At 39.5% G+C, this 20,961-nt stretch overlaps 1 protein-coding gene across 3 annotated transcripts; it reads right to left on the reverse strand.

The window, feature by feature from the left end:
• Positions 1-2,173: 2,173 nt before the first annotated feature.
• On the reverse strand, positions 2,174-20,611 carry LOC122736057 (zinc finger protein 260-like). 3 transcript variants are annotated; one of them, XM_043978053.1, is made up of 6 exons: positions 20,475-20,611; positions 13,568-13,719; positions 11,628-11,806; positions 5,788-5,930; positions 5,438-5,551; positions 2,174-4,603 (listed from the first exon to the last, which is right to left on the reverse strand). In XM_043978053.1, the coding sequence occupies exons 4-6, from the start codon at positions 5,924-5,926 to the stop codon at positions 3,003-3,005; spliced, it is 1,854 nt and encodes a 617-aa protein (XP_043833988.1). In that variant the 5' UTR covers positions 5,927-5,930; positions 11,628-11,806; positions 13,568-13,719; positions 20,475-20,611; the 3' UTR covers positions 2,174-3,002. The 3 variants fall into 3 exon arrangements, with proteins under 3 accessions (XP_043833988.1, XP_043833989.1, XP_043833987.1); XM_043978054.1 differs by lacking the exon at positions 20,475-20,611 and adding an exon at positions 20,084-20,270 and having other exon boundaries at positions 13,568-13,697; XM_043978052.1 differs by lacking the exon at positions 20,475-20,611 and adding an exon at positions 20,084-20,270.
• Between the last annotated feature and the right edge of the window lie 350 nt (positions 20,612-20,961).

Below are 20,961 nucleotides of genomic sequence, written 5' to 3' on the forward strand. Positions count from 1 at the left end.
GAGACTGATTCTAAGGAGCTGGGCCCTAATGAGGAAATAGGAAAAAGGCCTGGATGATATATTAATAATTAGTTATTGGGGCAGCTAGGTGGCGCAGTGGATAGAACACCGGCCCTGGAGTTAGGAGTACCCTAGTTCAAATCCGGTCTCAGACACTTAACACTTACTAGATGTGTGACCCTAGGCAAGTCACTTAATCCCAATTGCCTCACTAAAAAATACTACTACTAATAATAATTAGTTATTAATAGCACAATAATCTCTCAGCCCCTTTGGGGGAATTTATGATTTTATCACTTCAGAAATCTATTCTATGACTATATATTACCAAAAGATTAGTGGTGTTAAAAAGGTGGCCTTTTGATTAAGGGAGAAGCATGGGTTCATTAAAAGGACTGTGCAGTTCCTTAAAGTCAATCTAATTTGTTCTCCTGTCCATTAATCAAATCGTTTCAATAGGCTCAATCTAATTTGGTCAGGACTGGTTAATTGAATTCACTGACTATAGTTAGCTACTCAATTACTGTCTTCTCAATTACTTTGGGCTTTGATTTTGTTAATAATTTTTGTTCTTGGGGCAGCTAGGTGGCGCAGTGGAGAAAGCACTGGCCCTGGATTCAGGAGGACCTAAGTTCAAATCCAGCCTCAGACACTTGACACTTAACTAGCTGTGTGACCTTGGGCAAGTCACTTAACACCAAATGCCTCACCAAAAAACCCCCTACAAAAACAAACCCAATAATTTTTGTTCTGTATTTCCCAGTTCAAAGATCTTCTTGATAAAACAGACACAAAATAATTGTCTTCTCTCCATCAAAGCTGGAGATCTGTCCCATTCAACCTACACAGGTGTCAGATCCACTTTTAAAAGAATTTATTGTAAATTTACTATTCAATATCAATACAATTAAAGTTGTTTTAAAAACTTTTAATCTCAAGTAAACGAATTGCAATGAATAAAATGTAGCTATAATGTAACTCAAGTGCCTTCTTTTATCTTTTTGTCGTCAGGACTTCTGACGTTTCTCTTAACATTGTCAAGCTTTCATTTGTTCTAAGATATCTGCCATTGCTTCCATCTTCTGGACATGCTTTTGAAATATAAGGTGGTCAATGAACATCCTGTGCATCCATGTCTCATTAGACATTTCCTCTCACTAGGATAATTTTTGTGGTCACAGTTTCATTCTTTGGGTTTACTTCCTCTCTAGAATGTTAACCTACCCTATCTAAATTATCTGAAACTCGATTCTCTCAAAATCCAGAATCTGCATCTATCCCTGGCTTTTCTCTCCTTACCTATTATAAATTCATAAGATGGAATGGTGATGTTTTCCCAAAGTTCCCATCATTTCTATTTTGCCATTTATTGGTCAGAATTCGGGCTAAAACATGTTCTACCTGTTCTTTTGAAAAGCAAAATCATCTTACAAGCCTGTCAATAATTTGTTGTGTGCTGTGAGCAGAGGGATAGCTCCAGAAATGGTCTTGAATCCTTCCATTGTTACTATAGCCTGTCACCATTACAGGTTTCTTATCTGTTTCCTATCTTAATCAAGTTCTTCCTCTCATTCAGGTGGTTCATAGTATATTCCCATATGGCAATACTCCTATTTCTTGCTACTGACTCTTATCAAAATGTTTCCCATTAACATATCTCCAAAGAGAACATGTTTTAATAGAGTTGCTGACAAATTGTCTTCCTTACCCTCCTCTCAACCAGATCCAGAGTTTTGCCAATGTTCCTTGACTTGTCTGTTCCATTTTTGACACCATTACATATTTCCTGGTTTTCTAATCTTTACAACAGTAGCCATCTAGTAATTATTTAATTGCCTCTTTACTGCCTACTCTCTACAAACAGGCTTAATCAATTGATGAACATTTACTATTAGTCACAAAAACTGGCTTCAGATTTGCGTTTGGCAACCACAACACCTTGATTTTTCCATGGAATGTGGCTCTTCCCTTTTGTAGCTCTACTTACATTCTTCCCCTTGATCTACCAGTGGAAATAAGGAGAAATATTCAAGGAACAGAGGCAGCTAAGTGGCACAGTAGATAGAATGCTGGGCTTGGAATCAGGAAAACTCATCTTCATGAGTTCAAATGTGGCCTAAGACACTTACTAGCCATGGAACCTTGAGCAAGTCACTTAATCCTGTTTGCCTCACTATCCTCATTTGTAAAATGAGCTGGAGGAGAAAATACAAACCACTTCAGGATCTTTGCAAAGAAAACCCCAAATGGGGTCAGAAAGAATTGGACACAACTGAAATGATTCAACAACAAAATTCATTGAACAGGGAAGGGCTTTGCTCTCCTAGATTTTTCCCAATGTGTTTTCTTACTTATTTGCTTAATACCATATAGATCCACTATTGAGAAAGGAAGAATAATACAGTTAAAAGATCACCTGCCTGGGAATCAAGATTGCTAGTATCTAGTTTTGTTTTAACCTATGGGAGCAGGGGTATTATCCACCAACAAACAAAATTCAAGGTGTCACTCTTTTCCTATAGTTACTCTTTCCACATTCTTTCATCATTAATTAACAAGGACTGCAGCACCATCTTCTCGATTTATGAAGGATAAAAGATCCCTATAATGCTTATAGGAATAGAAGTTAGATTGTTCTATTCAAGTTGTCCTATTTTCAGGCAGAAATAAAACACTTCCTTTAGTTATCATCCTAGAGAACTTCAGACTAGAAGATAAAGGGAGCAGCTCTCATGGAAGGTTTCTGTACAAGCATTCTTTGCATCATTGAAAAGAAATGAATATGTTGCAAGTCATCTAGGACTGGATGCTATATAAATTGAAGAAAAACTTAGCTATTGCTCTCAAAAGATCTTACAATTTACTATATGATATTGCTTCATTAATAATGTACTCTGATACAGAGATAATCCTTCTCCAGTACCAATTATATTCACAAATTAAGCTCGGTATGATTTCTCTTTGTTGAATCTTCAGACAGCAAAGGATTTTATTTGAATATTCTATTCATAACACTTATCTTCTGTATGAATTTGCTGATGCCGGATAAGATTGGTTCTCCGACTGAAGGCTTTTCCACACTTATCACATTTACATTGCTTTTCTCCAGAATGAATTCTCTGGTGTAGAATAAGGCTAAATCTCCGATTGAAGGCTTTCCCACATTCATTACATTTATACCGCTTCTCTCCAGTATGAATTCTCTGATGTTGGTTAAGGATGGAGCTCCGACTAAAGGCTTTCCCACATTCATTACATTTATACAACTTCTCTCCAGTATGAATTCTCTGATGTTGGTTAAGGATGGAGCTGCGACTAAAAGCTTTCCCACACACACTACATTGGTAAGGCTTAGCCCCAAGATGAATTCTCTGATGTACAGTAAGATGTGAGCGGCACCCAAAGCCTTTCCCACATTCATTGCATTTATAAGGTTTGTCTGAATTATGAACTGTCTGATGTTGGATAAGGGTGGAGCTCCGACTGAAAGATTTTCCACATTCATTACATTCATAAGGCTTTTCTCCACTATGAATTCTCTTATGTTCATTAAGGACTGACCTTCTACTGAAAGCACTCCCACATTCATTACACTTAAACGGTTTCTCTCCAGTGTGAGCTCTTTGATGTCGAATAAGGACTGAATGTCGACTGAAGGCTTTTCTACATTCATTACACTCATATGGTTTTTCTCCAGTATGAATTCTCTGATGATAAATTAAACTTGTGAAGTGAGTGAAGGCTTTTCCACATTCATCACACTGAAAAGGTTTTTCACCAGTATGAATTCTACAGTGTTCAATAAGGCTTAACTTACTACTTAAGGCTCTCCCACAGTCATCACACTTATAGGCACTCACTCCAGTATGAATTCTCTGATGTCGAATAAACACTGAAGACTGACTAAAAGCTTTTCCGCAATCACTGCACTTATATGGTTTTTCTCCAGTATGAATCCTCTCATGTCGAATAAGATCAGAATTTGTGCCAAAAGCTTTCCCACATTTGTTACACTTGTAGGGTTTCTCCCCAGTATGAATTCTCTGATGTAAAGTAAGATGTGAACTACGATTGAAGGACTTCCCACATTCTGTACATTCATAGGGCTTCTCATCAGTGTGAATTATCAGCGGTCTTGTGAATTGTGACTTGTGACTGAAATCCTTCCTATAATCATTACATTGATAGTGCTTCTCTCCACCATGAATTCTCCTATGTTGAATTAAGGTTAAAGGATGGGAAAAACTCTGACCACATACAGTACATGTGTGGTTCCCTTCAACTCTCTGGTGAGTGACCACGTTAGAACTCAAAATGAGGTTTTTACCAAAATCATTACATTCACGACCTCTCTCTCCCCCAGTGGTTTTCTTTGAGGAAACTTGCTGGGGAACTCTCTGCTGGGAAACTAGTTTATTCTGTTTCTTCTCTTTGTAGTTTCTTATCTGCTTCTCTAAGTTACTTTCCTGGTCACAGGTTCCTCTTAAGTCTGGGACCTGGGTAACATCTTTTAGGTGTTTTTCTGATTCTTTTCCACGTAATTCATCTTCTTGAGGAATTTGCCTCAGAGTCAAATTTTCACTTTTAGATTTGTTCTTGTAACCTGAAACAAACAAAAACCAAATGTTATCTCTTTTTCTTCTTAGAAAAATATAAACTGCAAGAGAAGAAACAGAAATTCGTAACTGAAATGAATGCTGATTGGGAATAAGAAGGATTAAAAGTTCTATAAGAGTCCTAGCAATCAAACAAGGGAATGAGGCTAAGAGTCAGGGTAACCAGATGTTGATTAGAGTGGGAGGTACAACCTAGGCCAGAGAGTAAGCTGATCATGAACAACTGAACAATTCCAACAAAAAAGGTGGAAAAGTTTGACTAACGAAACAAGCTAAATAAAGCCTAGTTTCTTAAACTGTGGGTTGAGATCCCATGAATGTGGGGGTCATGAAAAATTTGGCAACAGTAAAAGGTTATCTATACCTATTTTATATATCCATTTACCCAGGGTCGAGTAAAAATTTTTTGGGCGAAAAGGGCTTCCAAGTGGAAAAACTTTAAGAAGCCCTGAAATAGAGCACTAAAAGAAAAGCATGAATATTTGAAATAGTCAGAGAATAAGTATAATAAAGTCAAACTGAACTAGGAAATAGATAAGATTTAAGGTATTTGAAAGAGCAAGTATATACAGCCCTGAAGAGCCAAGCAGACAGAATGTATGGGTAGGACTATATCTGAAGCAGAATTGGCCTAAGGGCTGTCACTAGCCCTTAAAGAGAGGGGAAAGGGAGACAGTTCTCTATTTGAAGAATTACTGTACTCACAGAAGGGAGAAGTATGGCACACAGAGGAAAAAACTTTCCCTGGTACTATGCACCAGCTCATAAAACAACTGTGTTCTTATTGCCTTGTGACTCCAATGCATCTCTTACCTACTTACCTCTATAAGCATTTTGAGAGAACTCCCTTTCCTCAGGGCCCTTAATATGTTGGATCCATGCTTCTTTTTTTTGTTCCAGTTGGGAGATAATATCAGGTTTGGAGATTGGAAATCCTAATTAAAGGTGAATGAGATGAAATATGGTCATTTATCTTGGAAAGCCAGAACTTTCAGAAAGCAGTTTTTTGTTTTAGATGTATAGACAGCAGATGATAGGAGATGGGTAAAGTCACAGATAATATGGTAATAAGGTCTAGGTACAGAGACCTAGAAAGAGTTCATGAGGCTGTTTCATAGAGAAAAGGTAGATCTCCACAGAGATTAAAGTCACTATAGAAATGAATACTAACCCAGTGAGAGAAGGTTCTCATAATTTTCCAGCATCACATCTCTGTAGAGCTCCCTCTGGGCAACGTCCAGCTGCCCCCACTCCTCCTTCGAGAGATACACAGCCACATCCTCAAAAGTCACTAAATGCTGAAACAGCATATTCCTGTTGTATAAAGAAACATTACAGGACGGAATTTAGATCACAGAAGAATTTTCACAACATAGGTTTAGATATAGAAAGGACTTTAGAGGACATCTAATCCAACATTATCATTTTACAGATGAGAAAACTGAGAGCTGTGGGGGTCAAATTTAATATATGGAGAGTTAATTGGGTGACTTGCTGAAATACTGGGGTCCTGGAAATAATGAGGGACCTCTAGGTTCAAAGCTCCCTCCTCTCCGAATTATCCTTTTAGATAATTCTCCCAGGCCAATAAGAAAGGAGCCTTACAGCTTCTTTTCCACAAAAGGATCAGATTTTATTACTTGGGAATTAATTAAACAACAAAGGTGAAATTAATAAAAATCAAAGATAAAGAAGTAGGGAAAAAGAAATTCAGATAAATTCTCCTAGCTCTAACCTAAGTCTATACAATCCCCAACTTGCTTCCAGTTAAGCTAATTCAAAAGAAAACAGGGCTTTTGTGTTAACTCACCATCTGCTTTAGCTGCTTGAGCCACTGGAAGGGCAGAAGAGAGAGAAGAGAACCAATGTTCTGGAAGTGACTCAGCCTCCCCTCAGCGAGTGTTCAATCTTCCTCCCCCCAAGGGGAGGTCCTTCAAAAACTGCCTATGGAGAGGTTTCTCCTTCTGAACTCAGTAGCATAGGTAACTTCAGGGTGGGCCAGGTGTAGCCCCTCCCAAATGAGTCAGCTAAACTCCAATAATTTTTACCACAGGCCCAAAGAGGCTATATGACTTTGATTTGCCCAAGGTCATATAGGTGGTGAATGGAAGAGACGGGATTCAAACTCAGATCCTTTGACTACAAATCTACCACAGAAGATTTTTCCTTGGTACAAAAGCAGGCTTATATATTTATGATTGGATAAGAAATTAGAAACTAAAGATTCATTTAATTTTATTAATCCTACTACTGCAGAGTACTGTGGTAGGTAGGCACTGAAAGGTAAAGTTTAGGTAAAACATTCCTGTCCTCATATAGCTTGTAGTTTAGTAAGATGCTATACAGCCATTCAAAAGAATTTTATTCCTTGGTTACCTAGTTACCTAAGTTTCCTAGAAGAGGTAACTTAAAATATCCATGAGGTGACTAGATGAGAAATAGGAAATGAAAACAAGAACTAGACATACAACTGGCTCTGAGATACACACACACACACACACACGTGTGTGTGCATGTGTATGTATGTATATGCATGTATGCATGTATGTATCCATGATCTACATAATCTGGAGATAGGAAGTTCTGGAAGGAGGAAGCTTAAGGTTAGATTCTCTAAGATATGTGAACATACTACTGATTACATGTGAGAGAACAGAGGCAGAGTTTCAAAGTGAAAGCCCAATGCATAGATTACACTATGAGACTCATCAGTAATGACCTAACCATAGTGACCAGGTGAGTGCAAGCACCAGGATACTTTTGTTTTGCAGATATTGTCTTCAGTTTTCAAGCTACTACCATAATCCCAGTTTTCTGTGGATTCCCTATACCTCAAACAAGGGGGACAATCACAAAGAAAACCTTCACACTTCCCCCCTCCCCAACATAAGTATAATTATCTCTGAGGTGACTTAAGCGATATACTATAAAGGCTCATATAGGGGAACAAATGGGAGAAGTGAGGACAAAGTTCATGGTTCATGGTTTACAGAGATTTGTGGAACATCTACCTACTCTCATTAGATTTCATCTACTTCACTTTCTTCTTTTCCATATGGACCTTTATCTGGGCTTAGTTTTGGTTCCAATATCATGGAATCAGTTAGCTAAAGCTACCCTTTACCCCTTCTGATCTTCCATATGGAGTAGAGGATTGTGAAACCAAGGAAAGGAATGCCCTTCTGGGTCCTCCCAACTGGGTCATATTTTAATTATGTTATCTTCAAACCAATATTTGAAGCTTGGGAAAGCCTCTTTTGTTCTAGAAATCCTACAAATGAACATACATCTCAGGGAGAGCTGACAGAAAAAAAAGTATTCTATGTCATGATATTCCTGGAAGCACTTTTGGTGGTAGCAAAAATCTGGTGAGTAGGAGCCTATTTTGTGGGAAAGGGCTGAACAAATTGGAATGGAATGTTACTATGCCATAAGAAATAATGGATGAGGAATTCTAAGAAACATGAGAAAATTCATATGAACTAATGCATAAGTACAATTTACATAATAACTGTAATAATGTAAACAAGAATGATACAGAAGGCTCAGATTAATTGTAACGATCTGTCTTAGTCCCAGAAAACAGATGATAAAACACTCCTCTCTCTAGGTAGAGAAAACAGGAACTACAGAGAAAGAATATTATACACATAATTAGGCAACATTGCCTTCTTGGTCATTTTTATATTATTTTATTTTTTTTTGCAGGGCAAGGAGGGCTAAGTGACTTTCCCAGGATCACACAGCTAGTAAGTGTCAAGTGTCTGAAGTAAAATTTGAACTTAGGTCCTCCTGAATCCAGGGCTGGTGCTTTATCCACTGCGCCATCTAGCAGCTGCCCCTTCTTGGTCATTTTTGCTTAATATTTGGGAAATATCAGGAAATTATGCCAGTTTTTTAAAAATCAATAGAACATTTTTAAAAAATAAAGAGACCGACCCACATGTACAAAAATATTTATAGCTGCTCTTTACGTGGTAGCAAGGAATTGGAAGTTGAGGGGGTGCCCATCAATTGGGGAATGGCTGGACAAGTTGTGGTATATGAATACAATGGAATACTATTGTGCTGTAAGAAATGATGAGCAGGAGGAGTTCAGAGAAACCTGGAGGGTCTTACATGAGCTGATGATGAGTGAGATGAGCAGAACCAGAAGAACATTGTACACAGTATAATCAACATTGAGTGTTGACCTACTGTGATGGACTATATTCTCCTCACCAATGCAATGGTACAGAAGAGTTCCAGGGAACTCATGATAGAAGAGGATCTCCAAATCCAAGAAAAAAAAAAAAAAGAACTGTGGAGTATAGATGCTGATTGAACCATACTATTTCTTTTGTTTTGGGTGCTGTTTTTTTTTTTTCTATTTTGAGGTTTTGCATCACTGCTCTGATTTTTTCTCTTGTAACAGGATTAATGCAGAAATAGGATTAATGTTATTATGTGTATATATATGTGTGTGTATATATATATATATGTATATGTATATGTATATAGATATATAGATATATAGATATAACCTATATCAGATTACCTGCTGTCTAGGGGAGGGAGGGAGAAAAATCTGAAATTGTAAAGCTAGTATAAACAAAAGTTGAGAACTATCTTTACATGTAACGGAAAAAATAAAATACCTTATATGTAAAAAAATAAAAAATAAAAAAACAAACAAACAAACAAACAAATAAATAAATAAAGAGACCAAGTTAAACTTGCCACCTCCCAAAACAAAACAAAAACCTTCCAGTAAGATAAATCTTCACTATCTGGGCCCCCAAACTTCCTTCCTCCTCAGGTTTCAGTCATGTACCATTTCACCCTTTACTCAAGGTCTAGTCTCTTCAGCAGCTACTTGACAACTTGGAAACTATTTGCCCTTCTGCTGGTTTTCTCAGGAATATTCTATAAGACAGGTCTAGCCCCTGATGAAAAAAACAATCCTATCTCATCCAGGAGCCACATAGGTTCCTGGCCTCATGTCCTGTCTGAAAATCCAATTCAATAAGCATTTAAAAAGCGCTTATTATGAAGAGGGCATTGATCTAGGTTCTGAGGATACAAAGAAAAAAGTGATAAACATCTCTTCACCTCAAGAACTTACATTCTACTGGATATTACTATATATAGATAGATACAAATAAAACAGATTGTACCTATTGTAAAAAAGTTAATTATTAATAATCTAATCTAATCTGAAAAAATATATAATTGTACTTATATGAAGAATTATGACTATATGAAAAATTATGTTTAGAAAAATTATAATTGGGCCATAAATCCCATCTGGGTTGCCATTCAAATGTAGAAATATTTTAAATGACATGGGCTGGGGCAGCTAGGTGGCACAGTGGATAGAGCACCGGCCCTGGAGTCAGGAGTACCTGAGTTCAAATCTGGCCTCAGACACTTAACACTTACTAGCTGTGAGGCCCTGGGCAAGTCACTTAACCCCAATTGCCTCACTAAAAACAAACAAAAAAAACCTGACTGCTTCTAAATGACATGGGCTAATTTGGGGGCACTAATCTGGGGATGACTAATCTGGGAACTTTTGACTAACTGGCTCTCTGACTGCTATTAATTTAATATGGGCCGTTTATAAAGTTCCACCACACTGCTCCCAAATTGATAAGCAAAAGATTAAGAAGCTTCTTAACTAAATAATCAAAGCAGAGTTTATTTATGAGATAATATTTAAAATTAAGAATACAGGGAAATAAAATGTACAACCTGACTGTGTTCTGGTGCTTCCTTCTGCTAGGCCTAGAACTTTTTTAATACAATACGGGCCATTGCTGCCTCTTGTCTTAGGGTATGTTGCACTTTCACTACTCAGGTCCTTTATTCTAACTCCGGGCCCCTTTCACTTTGTCTATCCCCCTGCTTCCAACTTTCCTCTCCTTACTGTTCTCTTTTATATATAGCTTTAAGCAAAGTGCCATATAAGTAGTGTCGTTTTGTCCGTATGATAACTTTTTTTTTTTAAGTGAGGCAATTTGGGGTTAAGTGACTTGCCCAGGGTCACACAGCTAATTTCAAGTGTCTGAGGCTGGATTTTAACTCAGGTACTCCTGACTCCAGGGCCGGTGCTCTATCTACTGCGCCACCTACCTGCCCCCTTACTATTCTCTTAATCTTTGCTTTCTCCAACCTGTACCCTGTGCTGACTGCTTCTGTGCTTTCCGCTGCCTCCTGTTCTGTCTGTCTGTCTGTCTGCTCCATCAGTCTGCCCTCTGCTAGTCTGCTGCCTTTGCCGCCCCTCTAATCTTGTCAGCCGCCCTTTAATCTTGTCTACTGGTCTCCCTGAGTCTAATTCCCAGGTCTATATATATTTTCCTTTTCTCCACTCAAATCTCAGGGATTTTTTTTGCGCCCCCACAGACTAAGCTAATCCGCCAGCCAGGGCTGCGGCTGGTGGGATGCTCAAGCATCACGTGCCTCAGCACAGGCTACGCCAGAGCCCGGCCTGGACAAGCCCAGGATCTCTGGGATAGATCTGCTCAGGTCAGAGGAAGCTGGGGGATTTTCCCTCCAGCTGTCTGACCTGACGTCTTGTACAGCCCACGGGGCTTTTTGGTTCAGTTGAAGCAGAGGGGGAGGGGCACCAGCACCTCCCACACAGAAGAGACCCTGAGGGCCTAAAGCTTTCTAATCTCAGCCCAAAGGTAGGGTCCCCAAATCAAAATAAATTTCTACACTATATAGGTGTGCCATGCCCTGACTTCCAGTTCTTTGCTAAGCTAACAAACATGACACTGGATATATTTCTTGTGTTCTTTATTTAGTTATATTGCACTCCTACACTTCAGGGTAATGAATCACTTGCCCTATTTAGGCTTTTCTCCCATGAAATCCCAACATGCTACAATCATGGATTCAATATTTCAAGAGTTGTTATTTTATTAGTGCGGGTACTCTTTCTACCAATATGGCCTACAACCTCTTCACACTTTAGCAGAGATTCATGAGTTACTGTAACCAGAAAACATTCATTACTTGGTGGCTAACCTTTTGCTGATGAGCCTCTTCTCTGCAATTTAGCGAGGTTGGTCCTCAGATGATAATCTATTGCTGGATTTGGACTTGAAGTCTTTACAGCTTGGTAGGAACCACCAGAATTTTCACTCTGCCGGAATAAGCTTTTAGAAGCCATGACTGGTTCCATGCCATGAGGCATTAGGGCACAGCTGTAATGGAATTACAACAACAAAATCAGAAGGACAATGTAGTGTTAGAAAAACCTATCCCACCAAATCCCAAATAATTGGGCAGGACTATCATTTACCACAAGAACCTTTGGGAATGGGTGGAAACTACCTTCCAAGGACAAGTTCTACTTCACTCCTGGGGAAAAAAACCCATCAAGTATCTACTATAAAAAATATGAAGGCATCAGTGGTCTGCTGAAGGACAAGAATGATGATAATAATAGCAATTACAAAGCACTTATTATAATACATTGTGGCTCATCAGATTCTCCCATCTCCTGAGAAGGGGAAGGATAATATAGATAATCCACAGACCTGGTCTATTAGTTGATATATCTCTGATAGACAGATGAATAATAACCTGCAAAACCATTATGTAGAATTAAATAAAAGGTAGAATGTGCTTTTGAGAATTTGTATAGTGCTTTGAATGATCCCAAGTTTCTCCCTGAAACAAAGCCCCATCTTGATAATACTGTCTTTCAAAAGCAGAGAACAAAAGCAAACCAAAAATGAAGCAGAGAACAGCTGGGTAGATTTGAAAACAATGTCTAGTATTTATTATATAGGTTTTCTTGAAGTGGAAATTTATTGTTTTGTGTTGAATCCTCTCCTATGTTCTGCTGTCTACATGACAACTTTTTTTCTTTTCTCATTTTTTATGAGAAAAATTATGAGTAAAATAAAATTTAAAAATTTAACAAAAAAATAACACCATCTTCCAGTATGCTGTGGGACTGTGAGCCACAGAATACTACAGTTTCTAATGAAATATAGTTGTGGATCATCCACAGGACATGAAGGCACCAAATCACGGGATGACAGATTTCAAGGTGAAGCGATGCTAGAGAGCATCTAGTATTTAGCTCTCATTAACTCATACTCGTTATGGGGGAAACGCTGGGAGTCCTTGTGCCCATAACATCCTTATTTTTCTTTGGGAGCCTAGATGTTAATAAGATGATAAATATGTCTGTTATATTGATACTTATTCCTTTCATCTTTAAGTGGTATGCAGTTAAGTTAGTTAGGGATACCAAAGCAAGGTATACCAACTACAGAGAGAAAAACTGAGCAATGGGCTTAGAGGGAGGAGAGCAGGGTTACAGTCCCAGCTCTGCTACTTCCAAATTGTATGACTTCAGACAAATCTTTTAAATTTCTAGAGGCTTGGTTTCCTCATTTGTAAAACAGAATAATAATATTTATGGTACTACCTTGTGATGGTTGTGAAGAAAGTTCCTAGCACATTGTAAAATGCTGGATAAATATTATTACAGTGAGGTAGTGAGTTTATGGTAACTGATGACAGTAGGAGAATAGGTCATAAGAAAGCCAAGGTAGTTATCATCTGAAAAGGGAAGCACATGTTCTTAGCAATACAATGATCCAAGACCATCCCAAAGGACTCATGATGAAAAATGCTATCCACCTCCAGAGAAAAAACCGATGGAGTTTGAGTGCAGATAGATGCATACTATTTTTTACTTTACTTTTTTGTGGGGGTTTTTTGGTCTGTGTTTTCTTTCACAACATGACTAATTTGGAAATGTTTTGCACCACTGTACATGTATAACCTATGTCAAATTGCTTACCATATTAGGAAGGGAGAGAATTTGGAACTCAAAGTTTTATAAAATGAATGTTAAAAATAGTTTTTACATGTCATTAGGAAAAAATAAAATATTATTCAAAAAATGAAAAAAAAGGGGGAAGCACAGATGTAGAGGGGATAACTACCATGTTACAATCATGTAGATGGATTAACAAATTCCTGATGATGCAGTCCAAGAGGGATGCCAGGTGAAGAGAAGCTGATAGCAAGCGCTGACTCCTGGGATACTTTGTCTCCCTGATAGAATTTCTGATCCTATGTACAGATGGAGAGAGACCTGTGGGTGATTAAAAACATAGCAAGCTGAGAAGAGTGAATGTCATTCAACCAAAACATCAAAGTATAGAATTATCTCCCTAGGATACAGAGAAGGGAGATTAAGTCATTCCCCAGCTCTATAAGGGAATAGCAAGAGAGATACTGATTCATTTATTATTCTAGAGTAACAACATAGTTAAAAAAAAAAAAGACAACATAGTAAACTAGAAAGAGCAGATTGAGAGTAAGAGAACCTGAGTTCAAATCCTACTTCTATCCCATACTTGCCTGTGTCATCTCAAGCAAGTCATTTAATCTCATTAGGCTGGTTTCTTCATTTATAAAATGAGAGTTGGACTGGATGGTCTCTTACAGCTATAAATCTATGATCTTTTGATGTTCAAGGGTAGAGACAATCCTCTTAAGATGTTTTATACTCTCTCAGTTCATGTGACATTGCTTTCTCTCATTTCCCCTATCTAACAGAGGAGACTCCTCAGTCCTACCTCCTAACAGAGGGTGTACCAAAAGATCCTATCCTGGGACTTCTTTCTCTAAACTTTCTCTTAGTGATCTTATCCACTCCCACAGGTTCAATTATCACCTCTATAAAGATGATTCTCAGATCCATATCCTCAGCCCTAGTCTTTCTCCTAAGCATCAGGAATCATCCATGGGACATTTCCTTCCCCCCCCCTTTTTTTTTGTGGGGCAATAGGGGTTAAGTGACTTGCCTAGGGTCATACAGCTAGTGTCAAGTGTCTGAGGCCAGATTTGAACTCAGGTCCTCCTGAATCTAGGGCCAGTGCTTTATCCACTCTGCCACCTCGCTGCCCCCCATGGGACATTTCAATCAGAAGTTCCACAGGCATCTCAAATTCAACAAGTCCAAAACAGAACTCATTATCTTCCCCCAACCACAACTCACCTCTAAAGAATTTCTTTATTTCTGTTGAGAGTACCACCATCTTTCCTGTCAGTCAGATTTACAACCCTGGAATTATTTTTAACAGATAGATAGCTATGTGGTATAGTAGAAAAAGCACTGGGCCTGGAGTCAGAAAGACCCGAGTTCAAATTCAGCCTCAGACATTTATTTACTAGTTGTGTAATCCTGGGCTACTCACTTAATCTGTCTGCCTCACTTTCCTCAACCACAAAATTGAGATACTAACAGTACCTACTTCCCAAGGTTGTTGTGACAATAAAATGAGTTTTTGTAAAGCATTTAGCACAGTGCCTAGCACACAGGAAGTGTTTAAGAAATGATTATTTACTTCCTTCTTTATTTTCCTTTACCCTATTTAATCAGTTGCCAAGTCTTACCAATTCTACTTTCACATCTCTTATTCATCCCATTCTCTTCACTTAGATTGCCACTACCTTGATTCAGATCCTTATCACCTCTTTTCTGGATTACTGCTTTAGTCTCCTAATTGATCTCACTCTCTTAAGTCTCTAGTGTAAATTTCTGGCTTAACTGTCCTACTGCCATCTACTTAATTCAAGTACATCACTTACCATGCTAGTCGAAAAATCAGGCTTGAGATAGCAACTACAGTTCTGGGGTTGACCTGGTTTCCTGTTTTCACTGACATAGATCTTCCTCTTCCCCAACTGCTCTTTGAAATTCCAATGTAACCATCCTGCTTATGTATTCAAAAGGTAGCTTATGTATTTAAGATAGCTTAAAATATGTTTGGGGCTCACTGGGACTTAACATTAAGTATTTAGTATAGCTTGCACTCTGTGCATAACAAACTGCCGTTTTCTCCTATTTCAGTGCAATTGATTGGTTACTGGCAGCAGTACCTAGTCTACTTACTCCCAGACAATTTGTCACAATTGTTGGTGACTGAGATAGGACAAACTAGGTTGGACTAAGCTCAAGTTTTCCATCCTTGCAACCCTCCAGCATGCACAAAGCAGATTTTACCATGGGAGACTTCTGGGTGGAGTGGAAAAAATCAACTGGTTGGTAAAGTTGCAGTCCTATTCATAAAATATCAGAGACATATTAGTATCCTGTATATTTTTTCCATATTATCTGCCTGTCTTTTGCATTAGACATGTCATTAAACTCTGAGGAAATCAGCCAAGCAGTTGTACCAATGAGTATAGTGCTGTAATTCAGGATGCAAATTCGAGGATTTGGTTGAGGAAGTTCATGTTTTAAATGGGAGGGTCTACTACTCTTTCAGGCTAGGATGAGAAATCTTCCAAATCCTGTGTCCCTTCACCATATTTCCCTCAGGAAAAATAAGCAAGAGACTTATATGCTTAATTATTGTATCATCTTGGCCAAAAATATGGTTCCTTCTGAGACTAGTCTGATCTGACATAAATTTTGAGTAATCCCCATCACTAATGATAGACATATGAGATAAGCCTCAATTTCACCTTGAGTAGTCAGTGATCTTTCAAGTTCTGGTCATTCTTGTCTGTTTATTCCTGGTCAAATCTCGACATGGGATCTGGCCAGCATATCTCTTCTAGAGATATCCTTTGGACTGTCTTCTGGCTAATATGAAAAAAATTCCTTTCAAAGAACCCAGTCTAAAGTCCAGTTCCAGCAACTTTGTGGAAATATCTAAAGTAGATTAACTTCTAAAACTAGACACCCTTGGCCCCAAGAAAGATCTCTTGATTTTGAAACTTGCACAGAATTAGTGGAATAGTGGTAAACATTTAGTATCTTGGTGAAAGCTGAATGCTGCACATTTGTATCTGATCAAATCCTCAATATTTCTAATTATCTTAAATAAACTGGAAAGTTAGGAACAGAACTAGAGCACATTAAACATGAAAGAATAACTGGGACATTTGGGGCTACTTGCAAAACACACAGGCTGGATCAAGGAAATTTTGAAAGCCCTGTGTACTAATAATCATTATTGTATGATTTTACTTTACTGTAGTATTCAATGTATCCTAATATTTGCATCCAACTTTAGAAATGCTTGCCAGAAAATTATATGAAGATATCCCAAGAAGAGATAGCTAAGATGAACATGAATGTGATCTAATATACACAAATGTGATATGGAAGAAAAGGGAGTACTGTAATAAAAACATATCTGGTTAACCTTTAATCTCCATTTACTTAATGAGCAAATCATATATCATGTTAAAGTCTGTAAGTTTGGGATAGCAGCTACAGCTCCTGTGTTAACTGGCTCATATCCTGGGGTTTTTGTTGGCTTTTTTGGACATATCTTCCCCTTATTCCATCACATCTCTGAAGTGTTCATCCTTATCTTCCCCAACTGCTCTTTGTAATTTCACTGTACCCATCTTGCTTATCTATTCAAAATCTATATAAGGTAGCTTAAAACATGCTTGGGGCTCACTGACAGTGCTTAATGTTTGGTGTTACCTAGGCTCTGAGCATAATAAACTGAAGTTTTCTTCTATCTTTACATCAATGATTCATCATCAGCTGATAGTTCCTAGTCAATGACCTCCTAGACAATTTTGTCACATTACCTTATCTAATCCTTCCTCTAAACAGCCTCAAAAGTGATATTCCCAAAGCATGTCAGGCCACATCACCCCCCAAAGAACTTCCAGTAATCATATTTTACCTCTAAGATAAAATAAAAGCTCCTGTTTGGCATTTCAAACCCTTTACAATCTGGCTTCAGCCTTTATTACACCTTTTCACATACTTTATGGTCCAGTAAAAAGGGCCTATTTGCTATTCCTTACATATTCCTTATATAAAATATTCAACCTCCCCTCTTTGTGTTGGGAATAAACACTCACCTTACCTCTGCCCCATAGAATCTAGCTTCCTTTAAAACTCAGCTCAAACACTACCTTCTATATAAGGCTTTTCCTAATCAAAGTTGGATAGGCAGCTGGTGGTGCAGTGGACAGAACACAGGGCCTGGAGTCAGGAAGACCTGAATTCAAACCTCGTCTGATACTAACTGTGTGACCCTAGGCAAATCATGTAACCTCTGTTCGACTCCATTTCCTCAACTGTAAAAGGGGGATAAGAACAGCACCCGCCTCACAGGGTTGTTGTGAGGATCAAATGAGATATCTATCTATCTATCTATCTACCTATTTATCAAATTCATTAATTTGTTTATGTATTTTTTGGGGGCAATGAGGTTTAAGTGACTTGTCCAAGGTCACACAGCTATTAAGTGTCAAGTGTCTGAGGCCAGATTTGAACTCAGGTCCTTCTGAATCCAGGGCCTGTGCCACCTAGCTGCCCCCAAATGAGATATTGATAAAGCACACTGCCTGGCACAAAGTTGATGCTAAATAAATGTTTCTTCCCTTCCCAGATCTCCTACTGAAAGACTGTGAGGCATTAAGAACTCTGGATTTGATAACAGAGGACATGTATTCAAGCCTCTTCTCTACTACTTACAACCTTATTTTTTGGTAAAATAAAAGGATCATATTAGATCAGAGGATTTAGAATTAGGAAGGACCTTAAAGATAATAATTAAAATATTAGCTAGCATTTACATAGTACTTTAAGAGTTACAAAGCTCTTTACATATGTCATTTGAACTTCACAACAATTTTATAAGGAAGGTGCTGTAATTATGCCAGTTTTACAGATGAGGAACCAGAAGCTGGAGGAAGTGAAATTACTTGCCCTGGGCTGGTAGCTAACAGGTGAAAGAGGCAGGATTCAGATTCAGGTTCTCCTCGCTCCAAGTCCAGTCCTCTATTCTGTGACTTGCCAGAAAGTAAAACCACTACCACCACTATTACCTTAACCACCATCTCCCCTTGGATCCCAATAGTGACAGCCCAGGATCCTGAACTCAAAAGCCATGGGAATAGTGATTTTTAAAAATGATATTAAAGAAACAAAATGACTATTTCCTTTGCTCCTACACCCTAAGGAACATAGGACCTTTCCATCTTATTTGCAACTGAAACCTTCTGCATGTGATGTCTCCCCAATTAGAATATGAGCATTGAGACCAGGAACTGCCTTGCTTTTCTATTTGTATTGATTAATAAATGCTTTATTCATTCATTACTTACTAGACCACCTAGTTGCCTCAGAGATCATCTAGTTTAGGACTTCTTAAAACTTTTCCACTCACAACCCCTTTTCACCTGGGAAATTTTTATGCAACCTTGGTTTTACAGGTATATAAAACAGGCACACAAATCAAACATTTACTGCCAAATTTTTCACAACCCTCACATTGTTACATGCCTCCCTATGGGTTGAGAGCCACAGTTTAAGAAGCTTTGATCTAGTCCAGAGGGTCTTAGCTTTTTTGTATCATGGACCCCTTTGGCTGTCTGGTGAAAGATATGAACCCCTTCTCAGAATAATTATTTTTAAATACATAAAATGCATAGGATTACAAAGGGAAACCAATTTTATTGAAGTCCAACTAATTCATCGTGAGGTGGGGGACCGGATTAGAAATAGCAGAATGACATTGAGAAAGAGCTGTGCTGGCCTGGCTGGCCTGATTGTTTTTGTTTTCAGTTCCATAGCAGGAAAGGGTCCTCTCCCCTAGTTAGGAGGAGCTGAATTATATAAACCTCAGGGGAGTGGGGGGGGGGGGGGAATAAGAATTGTGATTAAAGCCTCCGGAGTATCTTGGCATCTGCTCCAGGATAAGACCCAGCCCAAGGATAGAGCCCCTGGAGCATCGTGACCTTTGCACTTCCCTGAGGTGTCACAAGAGGGGGGCCCTCTTGGAATAGGGAAGACCCTTGGTATGGTTCTTTTTGTTTACTGTGTCCTATAAAAAGTTGGCAGTTTCTTCGCTTGGTTGAGACTTAGGAGCTCTCCTCCTAGTCAGCTGTTCTATTGCAAGAAGCCGGATCTAAAATCTTTGTGTGCGAGTTTAATTCCTTAACTGAGAATATCTAAGAACCAGCTCACCCCTGACAATCTGACACTGGAAAAAAAAAACTGAGGACCAGTAAAGTTAAATGACTTCAGATTACAGGAGCATAAATTTAGCGCTGGAAGGGACCTTCACCATCATCTAGTGCAGTCTGGTAGAGAACTTTAAAAAAATACTAATTCTATACCTGTATTCCAACATAATTGGTTTCCTTTGTAATCCCCTTGTATTTTGTGCATTTCAAACATTATTTTTAGAAAGGGTTCACGGGCTTCACCGCACTTCCCAAGGGATTCAGGACACACACAAAAGGGTTAAAGAACTGCTACATTAGACCCCGACAGCCTCCTCATTCATCTGGTTTGTACAAAGCTGCCTACACGGGGTCTCCCAAGAGCAGAGGACCGTGCGTTTACTGCTTTTCTTTGCGGGCCCAGCGTTTACTCAGAGCCTGGCACACAGTAGGCGCTTAACAGACGCCGGCTGCTTGGAAGACTGACCAGTCCCACCCTCGCATCAATCCACACCCTCGGACCGTACCCGGGCATCTCTCTCAAGTCGCTGCCAGGACTGAAAGGGACTGCAGCCAGCGTCAATGACGCAGGAACTCCAAACCGGCCCTCCCGCTCAGCCCTAAGGCCTTCGACCCTAGCCCCGGGCCGACCCTCTCGGTTATGGGCTGGCGGCGGTGTACAGGTGGGGAATGGGGAGGGGAGGGGAGGGGAGGGGAGGGGAGGGGAGGGGAGGGGAGGGGAGGGAAGGGAAGGGAAGGGAAGGGGAGGGGAGGGGAGGGGAGGGGAGGGGAGGGAAGGGAAGGGAAGGGAAGGGAAGGGAAGGGAAGGGAAGGGAAGGGAAGGGAAGGGAAGGGAAGGGAAGGGAAGGGAAGGAAAGGGTGCCGCGCCCACTCGACCATCCAGCTCCGCTCACTTACCGCTCCCTAGCTGCCACCGAGCCGCCGCACTGACAGACAGGAAGTACTCTGGCTCTCTCTCGCCTCGCTCCCACCGCACTTACGCTCTAGGACGCTCTAGGAACCACGGAGGACTCACTCGGTAGCTCCTGAGATGTGAGTGGTACTGGGGCGCAGGGCGGAGGCATGGTCCAGACCCAGAGATGGGGGGTGAGCCTCTGAAGGGCACTGGGGCTATTCGACCTTCCCTCTCCCCCTTCCTTTTTTTTTTTTTGCTTTGCTCTCTCTGTCTCTGTCTCTCTGTGTCTCTATTGTTGAAGCTTCAAAGGACTAGGAAATAAAGAGAAATAGAGATGGGGCTGTTTCTTACAGACACTGGCCTTTTTGCTGTTCCTTGCACATCATGCTGTATCTCTCAACTCTGATTTTACTGGACATTGGCTGTCCCGCGTGCCTGGCACGCTATCTCTTTTCGTCTCCACCTCCTGGTTTCTCTGGCGTCCTTCAA

This window comes from Dromiciops gliroides, chromosome 1 (assembly GCF_019393635.1).
Source record: "Dromiciops gliroides isolate mDroGli1 chromosome 1, mDroGli1.pri, whole genome shotgun sequence".
NCBI classification, from domain to species: Eukaryota; Metazoa; Chordata; class Mammalia; order Microbiotheria; family Microbiotheriidae; genus Dromiciops; species Dromiciops gliroides.

What these genes read in the sequence shown, in the direction of transcription:
- LOC122736057 (XM_043978053.1), bottom strand. Translation starts at nt 5,926, where the DNA reads ATGCTGTTTCAGCATTTAGTGACTTTTGAGGATGTGGCTGTGTATCTC. An exon ending in TGAGAACCTTCTCTCACTGG is followed by an intron (nt 5,552 to 5,787) that starts GTTAGTATTCAT and finishes ACCTTTAATTAG; the next exon opens with GATTTCCAATCTCCAAACCT. An exon ending in CTCTCAAAATGCTTATAGAG is followed by an intron (nt 4,604 to 5,437) that starts GTAAGTAGGTAA and finishes TGTTTGTTTCAG; the next exon opens with GTTACAAGAACAAATCTAAA.